Raw genomic sequence first — 10,609 nt, 5'->3', positions numbered from 1 at the left:
GCCTCGGGATGACGTAGGTATGTGATGATAGGTCCTCCACTAGTACCTGTCTCAGATCCTGCACAAAATGTGCAGCAAGTGTAGTATGAGTATGTAAACAACGTGTACCCAGTAAGTATCAAGCCTAATCTTGAAGTGGTAGAGACGAGATGGCCGACTTTGACACTCACTATGGGTCAATAACAATAACTAAAATAAAACTAGAATATTTAAATCAGCATGATTTACAAAATTTACAATAATTTGTTTAATCAGCAGAAATAATCAAATTCCTTCAAATATAACAATTCTCAATATATTAATTAAATTCCTTCAATTCAGATAAATTCCAATTTATCAATTAAATCTCATTTACAGGAGTAACAATTAATTCCATAAACAAGCAAGAATAATAATTCATTAAATTCCAAGGATTTTCCAATTTATTAATTAGCTTATCAAGCCGAAATAAATTATTAAAGTATCGTGTAATTATTATTATTAAGCACGATTTCTGCCGAGGACGTACGGCCCGATCCAGAATGTCGTGTACACTGCCGAAGGGCGTGCGGCGCGATCCATAGATGCATCTATCCTTCCGAGGCGTTCGGCCCGCTCCACAAGAAAGGAGGACATTTTCTTATGTGCCTCCGGAAGGAGAGTATATTTATTATAAGATAAATTTGAGAGGAGAACAATTTTTTTTAACAATTAATTGACTTAAATAGAAAATCAAGCCTATGAGATTTCCATCCTTTAATATCTTTATCTAACAATTCACAATATATTCATATAGATATCAATTAATATAAATAAATCAAAGAATATAATTTACACGAGTAAGGCATGCTTTGAGTCCTAAACTACCCGGACTTAAGCATTAATAGTAGCTATGCACGGACTCTCGTCACTTCGTGCGTACGTAGCCTCCCACAATTAGCAATAATTATTTAATTTTAATCACCTATGAGGTAATTTCCCCCTCACAAGATTAGACAAGAGACTTACCTCGTCTTGCTCCAATTTAATCCACTATAAGGCCTTTTCCATGATTATCCAACTCCGTCTGGCTCGAATCTAGCCAAAATAATTTGATACAATCACTAAATATTATAGGAATCAATTCTATAAGAAAATACTACATTTTAAAGAAAAGATCCCGAAATTAATTAAAAATTCGTCCGCAGGGCCCACATCTCAGAATCCGACGAAAGTTATGAAATCCGATAACCCATTCAATTACGAGTCCAACCATACCAGTTTCACTCAAATCCGACTCCGAATCGATACCGAAATCTCAAAAAATTGTTTCTATGAGATTTCTAAACTTTTCCAAATTTCAATCTCAAAACACTAATTAAATTGTGAAAATAATGATATATTTATGTTCATAGACCAAATCCAAGTTAGAATCACTTACCCCAATATTTTTCCCTTGAAAATCTGACAAAAGTCGCCTCTGCTCAAGCTCAAGTTCGTCAAAAATGGCAAATGGGACGAATGTCCTCTGTTTTTATAATTTACAGCTCTGCCTAGTTCGATCAAGGAGCTCGATCAGGGGAGCTCGATCTCGGGAGCTCGATCTCAGAGAGCTCGATCTCAGGGAGCTCGATCTCAGGGAGCTCGATCTCAGGGAGCTCGATCTTGGGAGCTCGATCTCGGGCCTCGAGCCTGGGACATGGTCATGGCCTCGATCAAGTTCAATCTTGGGTCTTGACCTGACCCTGGCCCTCGAGCCTTGCCTTCGATCATGGCCCTCGAGCCTTGCCTTCGATCGAGGCTTCGATACAGAGCCTCGTCCCTGGCTTCGACTCAGGCCTCGATCGTGGGCTCGATATCTGGGTTCGATCTGGGGCTCGATCACAGCCAAGAATATACAGTAGAAGAGAAAATTGCAACAGCTTTTTAAGTCCAACTTTTGTTCCGTTAACCATTCGAAACTCATCCGAGGCCCTCGGGACCTCAACCAAATATACCAGCAAGTCCTAAAACATCATACGAACTTAGTCAAACCTCTAAATCACATCAAACAATGCTAAAACCATGAATCATACCCCAATTCAAGCTTAATGAAACTAAGAGTTTTCAACTTCTACATTCGATGTCGGAACCTATCAAATCAACTCTGATTGACCTTAAATTTTACACACAAGTCATAAATTACATAACGGAGCTATGAAAATTTTCGGAACTGTATTCCGACTCCGGTATCAAAAAGTCAACTCATCGGTCAAACTTCCAAACTTAAATTCTTGTCTTTAGCCATTTCAAGCCTAATTTAACTACAGACTTCCAAAAAAAGTTCTGAACACGCTCCTAAGTCCAAAATCACCATACGGAGCTGTTGGAATCATCAAAATTTTATTCCGGGGTCGTTTTCTCAAAATGTTGACCGAAGTCAAACTTAACACTTTAAGGCCAACTTAAGGAACCAAGTGTTCCGATTTCACCTTAAACACTTCTAAATCCCGAACCAATCATCATCGCAAGTCATAAATCATTAGAAGCACCTATAGGAAGTTTTATTTTAGGGAACGGGGTTTTAAAAATTAAAATAACCGGTTGGATTATTACACTTGGTCTTCCTCGGTCACCAAACACCAAAGGTAGCTGGCCACCCCTACGGGGAGCAGAAAGGACCCGGGCATCCTCCGGAACCGAGATGACGATCGATCGCTTTCGGTCGGGATCCATACTCGGAGATGGGAACCGATGGACCAGTTTCGGGCTTGAAGAAGGCCCGCTTGTTCCCGAAGACGGACTCTTCTTCGGCACCTCCAAGTCACCCAACCCGGTGACATCCTCCATGGCGGTAGATTCCACGCCATCAAAAAAGTTGTGGAAGGGGTCGTCCACTCTGTGGGTCCTCTCGTTGGGATGTTTTTTCACCGTCTGAGCCTCATTGTACATGGACTCAGTGATGTCTATCACACCGAGTGCCTCCTTCGGGGCGTTGCCCATATCCCGAGAAGATTTTGCCATGACCTTCTCATCAGCCTCTCTAACTTGAGGCGGATCAGCCTCATCTCTCTCCGGTTCGGAGGCCCCTTGCCCTTCAATTCGTGACGGCACTCGGGCCACTAGATTGAAAGCTTCTCCTTCTTGTTCTTCTTCGGATTCGTCCATCAACCAATAGAGTGAATCCGAAGATTGTGCTTTCTTTGAGAACTCAGGGCCCTCTTTCTTTTCTTCTCACCACCCTGTCTCAGAACATGTGATTCGGCGGGGAAGTTCTCGCCACCGGATAGAGGCCTCAGTGTGACGTCCTTGGATAAACCTGCAAAAGGAAATGAAACAAGTGAAAACTTAACGACACGAGAGAAACTCAAATGTTACTTACCCGGGAAAGGAATCTCACCATGAGAACGGGCCTCCCACCGGCCATTTGAAAGTTCGCGCCATGAATGCTCAGAATACGGCCTTTGTAACACGATGCTCTCGACCCACTCCTTGAGTCAAGGGACTGCATTCGGGACCCGAGTGGTTGCTGCACTACCACAAAACACCGATGAGAAGGAAGGAAAAAGGCATAAAATAAAATTTTGTAAGCAAAATTTTACTTACGTGATATATTCCACTTCTCGGGGGACGACATGTGATCAACATGGATCAAGTCTGAAGTCCTCACTCGGATAAACGGCCTAGCCAACCTTGATCCCGATCTTCATCAATGCTCGAAAATGGGGCTTTACTAGCCCGACGCGCGAGCTTGATCAGTCCCCCCAAAACCCGAAAGATTTGGGGAATGTATAGGCGCATGAGATGGTCGACGGTGAACAAGCATCCATCGATCTTGCTCACGAAGAACCGAAGAAGGATTGCGATCCTCCAAAATGAAGGGTGAATTTTACCCAGGCATACCTCGTATCTTTTGCAGAAGTCGATGATGACCGGATCCAATGGGCCAAGAATAAAAGGATAAGTATAAACACTTAAATATCCCTCAACGTGGGTGGTGACGTCTTCATCGGGCCAGGGAACCACCACGTACTTGTCGACCCAGTTGTAATCCTTTTTTACTGTAGGGAGGACCTCTCCAGTGATCGAGAATATATATCTCGAGACCTCCTCAAACCGGCCTTGTACTGGAGAAGGTTTTTCGACCTTGAAATTGGTGGTTACTGAGCATCCTCCCGGGACGAACATCTTCAATGGGGGTTCTAATACTGGTTCCTCGACAGCAGTACGCGTAACGATCTTCTCAGTAGCCGACCGCAAGGTAGAAGGAGTTTTTTTTTGGGGAACGGTTTTTGAAGTCTTCGCCATGTCTTTGAAAATGAAGGCAAAATGAGGAAAAAGAGGAAGTTAAAGGAGTGCGCTTGATCATTTGGGATGAAGACGAACAAAAGTTCTTATAAAAGATCTCAAATAACCAGGATGTAAGTGCCAGAAAGTATTAAGATTTCTAAAGTACGAGGACAGAAGGTTTGGATGTAAAGTTTGAATGAACAAATGAGGGGGCATTCATAGTTTTTCAGCGACGGTTCGCATCCAGAAGTGGCAGACCGGCAACTGACAAGCATTTAATGCCATTAAGACTTGATTGACGTGACGTTTCTCTTATTTTGTCATTTTTGTCACGGGGTATCGAAGTAAGAATCGGAAGCTCATGTCATTTCTGGTCGTCTACTCTCCGAAAAACGAGGGGACTATCTGTATACGGTCGAAATCGAGCTCGCCTACGACGTGGTAGGTTAGGCTCGAAACATGACAATCAAGAGTTTAAGATCGACCCCAAATCCCACCGAGCTAAAATCAGGGGTCAGAATGCCTGCCTTCGAGAACATTGAGTCCGTGATTCCGGAATCGACCCTATCCCCTAACGAGCTCGAAGAAACATTGTTAGCATAACCAACAGAAGACCGAAACATCCGTGATCAGTCGGATATTACGGCGGGAATCTCGGCGCGTATCTGTAAGGAATCGACAATCAGCAAATCAAGGGAGTTTTACCTTTTATAGAATAGTACCTAAAGTAGGACTCATCTACTATATAAAGGGGGGTCTGATAATTCATTCAACATATTGTAATACGCATTCCAAACAATACATTATTATTATTCTCTTTAAGCTCTTATTCTTTTGTATCTTGATACCGATCGAAGTGCATTCGGCTCGAGGGTGGCTAACCTTCCAGGGCTGAAATTGTCCAATTCGTGTGGTTTGCATTTACTTTATCGTTATTTATTTCAATTGCAATTTAATTTATCATTTTGTGTCAAGTTAATCCATGTATCCTTAAAATCACTTACAAATTCAATTATTATCCGATTTTGAGGGTAAACAACAAGCATCATTGTGAGACTAGAAAACGTCTGAGTAATCTCCATTCCATCTACCTAAGAGTTACCCAGTACGTATACCGAGTAAAAAGTAACAATTGTCCATCGAAATAATCTAGATATACACAAGTTGAACCAAACACTAGACTATTATAAAAAGAGAAACAATGAACATATCAATATTCAACGAAGCGAGCGTTACATAAAATTAATACTTCACGCTAAAAGGGCACACTACACTTAATATCCAAAAACACAAAACGTGAAAACATATAAATTTAGATATAAAATCTAAATAAACAAAGATTCATTTCATAATAAAATAGTCCAAACCATTTAAAATTGGTCCTGATCTGTCAACTGGTACTGCTGGAGGATCTGGTTGCAGCTAGCAAGAGGCTCATTGGAAAGGAAACCAATGGAGTTAGCAAAACGAGTGTTAGAAACCATGCCATTGTTACGAGTGAGAACAACACGAGCACGATCACGGCCAGCATTTGGAACCGCACACATTGGATCGGAGCTCCTGATGAGAACCACGTCACAAACTTCGTCGCCACGGTCACTGTATACAAGGATCTTGTATTCTCCTTTGGAGTTGGTTACACCTTCAATGGTGTATGATATGTCGTTGGTGTCCCTTTTCTTGCACTCAATTCTAACCCTAGACCCTGCATTCATAGTGTAAACAAACATATATTAGTGAGTTCGAGTTTTTTTAAAAGATTTTCGAATAATTTTTAAATGAGATGATCACGCAATTTTAACATATTACCAACACAGATACATACAGATCAATCCGCTTACTAACTTTTCTTTATTAAAACAGGTGCAGTAGGCTTATTAAGACGTGGAGTAACTAATTAATTAGTAAATAAATGTATGTCAAAGCTAACATATTAAGTTTATCAATAAGATGGTTACACACTTCTAAAATATAGAATATATAACTCGGAGATAATGTGCAACTAAAGAAACGCAAGAATCCTTGTGCCAAAACTTAGCACACTATATATATGTGCGCAGTTGAACTATGCAGTAAATAAATTTCGGTGTAAATAAGTATTGTACTCCCTAGAAAATTGAACTCCAAAATGTTAAAAAAAACTACTTCTTAAACTAGAATAAGGTGAACACTTCAATTACTGTTTTCTTATAGTGGAACAGAAAATCTTGACTTGTTTAAGCTAGAAATAGGCAAATTTATACATTGGATCTGCAGAATGGCAATTAAAAACAAGAGGGAGTTGGCGTATAGTTGGCCAATTGGACAGAATCACACAAAAGAAAGACACTCAAACAAATCTTGCACGGGAACTGACGGATCACACGGCGAATTCAGAATTTAAAATTTATGAGTTTCTACAGCGACCTCAAGTCAAATGACTAGGTTTACAATCAAATATTTAACAGCGGACTCAGGTAAAAAATAAAAAGTAAAGGGGTTGGTAATATACCGGCGAGATACTTGGAGGCAGAGGTCTCAAAGCCACAGCGGCAAGTGTCACAGTAAACTTTGCCAACTACAAGAAAAGTGTCCATAAAATGTGCACTAGCAATAGAAGCAAAGACTAAAAAGCAAACAACAAACAAAGCTACCAACTTTGCCATGTTTTTACAACTCAAACTTAACTATCTCTTCTTCAATTTCTGCAAATTGGTAAACTTAACTATCTGTTCAACTTCTTTTAGCCTGCAAATAACAAAAGGAAAGTGAAAGTGATATAATGAAAAATTATGGGGTTTGCTCTAAACCAAAAAACAAAACGCGGTGGCCTAAAGTTACTTTTTTTTTCCTTCCTGGTAGCGTAAATTAGTGACTGATAAATCGGTCCTTTAATTATTCAAAATTATGAAGCAGACCCTACACTCAATTAAGATCAAAGTCAAAAGTAATTGGTAGTCTTGGATTCTCTATATATCTCTATCTTCATCTCTCTCTTTCTCTCTCCCTAAAAATTACATGCTTTTTTTGTCTTTAATTAAAGTAGTATTAATATTTTCTCTATTCCGTTTATCAAAAGGGTTTTTGATGAGAATAGAAAAGGGAATGTTACAAATGTGGCTACTCGGCCAAATATATTAACATCTGCTATCCAATATACAAAAATTATACATATATTATATAACTACCTAACTATATTTTAGGTGGACGGCTATACAGTAAAGAAATCCAACAGAAAAAGAGTAAATTTTGTTGTTAAATCATATTAGAATGAAAATTTTAGATGGTCCAAGCATATGATTTTACGGGTTATAATGATTTGGGTAGTATTAATGGACTAGCAGGCAAGGCAAGATTTATGTGAAATTTTTGTATTTGTGAAGGGATTGATTGCAGACTAAAAGAAACATCTATTTGAAACTACTGTTTATATTTTGATCCCGCTAAAAAAGGTTTTAAAAAAATAGCCTGACGTCAGTATTTTAAAGCACGCTTATCCAAATTTTAAAGCCCCAGGAATCCTGAAGATCACTAGATTGTTTAGCCACAATGCGAAAAATTCTGGTGATCGAATTTTGTGAATCATCATAACTTGCAAAATTATGGCAATCGTTAGAATTCTGACGCATCAATATAAGACTTGCCAGGAAAATTCTTACTAGCTTGCTTCAAAATTCTGATCAGAGACTATTTTCTCAAAAAATAATTACTGGAATTAAAATTTAAATAGCGACACCAAATGATCTTATTTGTGCAAATCACCCTAGCCACATTATGATATTAACTAGTCTCTATTACGTCTTGTCAAATTGGGTTTGAAGTCCATGAATCCTTGTACTGTTTGATAATGACACACACGAAGTTAATTAATTCTTCTCTCTTTTTCTTTTTTCTGCGAAAAAGAACAGGTAAATTACTAATTCACACATTGTTCATTTCCACGATTTTACTAGTCAAACTTTTAGCAATAAAAGAAGTCAGTCTGTTTATAAACGTCGTTCGACCAAACATGTTTGTAACGTTTTTTTATTAAACGGAGTATCTCTGTTTGTGATGTGCAAAAAAAAAAAAAAAATCAAGATTGATACACTTTTTCGAGTTGAAAATTTCATTTATCATAATAGAAATCCCATTAACCTTCTCAATCAGTTAGTCTAACCACAAAGATCACATCTACATTTCTTCTGTCATATGCTCTTAATTAAGCTTATGATTCTCTTATGCCTTCAGTTGAAGTATAAACATGACAATTAAGTGATAGTAAGGTAACATTAATTAAATAATACTAATACCATTAATATTCTCCAAACTTAATTTTCTTATAAATCACAAGAATTTATGATTGATCCATCTCGCACTCAATGAAAACTTTTGTTTAGCTAAGGGGATAACAACTATTGGAAGGAAGATTATTCGAAGGTATCATAAAAAGAATCATATTAGTGGTATATTATACGTTCTCTAGCTTTTAGCTTAGATCCACAAATAATGTTCCTTAGATTAATAATAGCTTTGATCCCAATATCCCGAACTGAAGATAAAGCAAGACTGGCTTTTAATGCACCATACATGTCTTTGCGCTAAGTTGTTAGGGAACATCAATTATTTCATTTGAAACGAAATAAAAATACAATTAAATCTTTCTATAACAATCAGTTTTTATAACATTTTATTATAATGACAAAAAAAAAATTGGTATCAAATTTTTATTTATAATATATATTTTCTATAATAGCACTGCACTATCCAAAATAAATCAGAACAAACAAGATTATTATAGAGAGGTTTGACTAAAGGTGTCAAATGGGTGGGCCAGGCCGATCCGGGTTGAGAAAAAAAGTGACCGATCGGTCACCAATCCGGGCCGGTTAAAGGTTTTTCCAAACTGGGCTTAACCGGTCCGGGCCCATTTGGGTAAAAATTGATCCAGAACGGTTACGGGCCTAACGGGTCGGGTCGGGTTTATATAAAAAAAATTGTATTTTATATAACTATCATAATTTATATTAATATAAAGTAAAAATATAAAACAAAAAAATAATCTTATAAAAAGAGTGTTTGAATAAAGGATGCAAAAGCTTTAAAATCCTTATATTTGAATATTTCATTAAGAATTTAAGATAATAGAATACAATGAAGATGAAAAAATTTGCACTTATAATTTGCAAGTTCTTTTTTTATTTCAAACTTACAAATTAAAGTTTACATTTAACAACAACTAAATTAACGAAAAAAGAGTAAATTCAAAGTTTAATTATTAAATATAAAATTATAAACCCAGAACTTCAAAGGTTTTGCATTGCCTTGTAAGTTCTTCATAATCAATATGAACTTCTTGGCCATCTTCTCGAGTGTTAAACTCAAAGGCTTGCATAGTTTCATTTTAAATTTTTATTACATAATAATACTTCAAATTAATCTAACAAACTAAAACATTAAGCATAAATACGTCTAATAATTTTAAAATAACACAAATTATCTCAAATCAACTTAAAATCTTAAATACAAATTTATGGAGGACGCTCAAGACAACTCTTCATATGCCTCCTTAAACAGCATGTGTCCTCCCACTTTCGACAAATATTTAAGACTCGACCACAGTTCTTGCACTTTACTTTGTGAACTTCTTCATTTTCTTCTACCACCTCAAAGTGTTCCCAAATATATGAGCGCACTCTAGAAGCACGGGGCATGATTTAACTTGAATTGAGAATTTGAGTTTGAGAAATGAGAGATGAGTGAAGAAATGAAGAAGAGGGGGAGGGGGTGTATTTATACTTTTTCAAAGCGGTAAATTAGTAATTACTAAAAGTATTATTTTTTAAAACAATTGCCCATAAAAGGGCTATTCTTGCAAAATATCCGTTGGGCAACGGTCAAATTGGAAGCTGACCGTTACCAACGGTTAAATGAATTTAAAAAAAAAAAAAAAATAGACGTTGAACCGGACCGGTCCGGATAACTGGCTCAACAGTGATTTTCCTTGACCGGGTTTGACCGGTCCGATTAATCGGTTATGAAAATGTAAACGTCGCTAACCCCCTAACCCCCAAACCCAGCCCTACTCGGCCCCCTACCACCGGTCCAGGTTGATACCGGTCTGGACTGGTCCGAAACCGGATCAACCCGCCCGTTAAACACCCATAGGTTTTACCGCAAAATCTTAAAAAATGCACAAGGTTAAAGAATTATCGGCAAGAAGAGTTGTATTTGAGGTGACTTAGCTTGTTACGTGCACTATGGATTTCGGAAGACTTAAATGAAATGGAGGTACAAGAAGTAACTTTATGTTGGATATAACGTATTTTTTAAGAGTACAATTTTGGGCAAAATAAGAAAAATTCCAGTGGCCAAAACTAATTGCATCTTTTAGCCAAAAAATATATAAAATATGCATATTATA

At 37.5% G+C, this 10,609-nt stretch overlaps 1 protein-coding gene across 1 annotated transcript; it reads right to left on the bottom strand.

Moving 5' to 3' along the window:
- Positions 1-5,391: 5,391 nt before the first annotated feature.
- Positions 5,392-7,013, bottom strand: LOC104096045 (major pollen allergen Lol p 11-like). Its single transcript, XM_009602332.4, has 2 exons — positions 6,719-7,013; positions 5,392-5,932 (listed from the first exon to the last, which is right to left on the bottom strand). The coding sequence occupies exons 1-2, from the start codon at positions 6,870-6,872 to the stop codon at positions 5,598-5,600; spliced, it is 489 nt and encodes a 162-aa protein (XP_009600627.2). The 5' UTR covers positions 6,873-7,013; the 3' UTR covers positions 5,392-5,597.
- Between the last annotated feature and the right edge of the window lie 3,596 nt (positions 7,014-10,609).

This window comes from Nicotiana tomentosiformis, chromosome 5 (genome assembly GCF_000390325.3).
Source record: "Nicotiana tomentosiformis chromosome 5, ASM39032v3, whole genome shotgun sequence".
Classification (NCBI taxonomy): Eukaryota; Viridiplantae; Streptophyta; class Magnoliopsida; order Solanales; family Solanaceae; genus Nicotiana; species Nicotiana tomentosiformis.
This window is presented reverse-complemented; position numbering and strand designations above follow the sequence as displayed.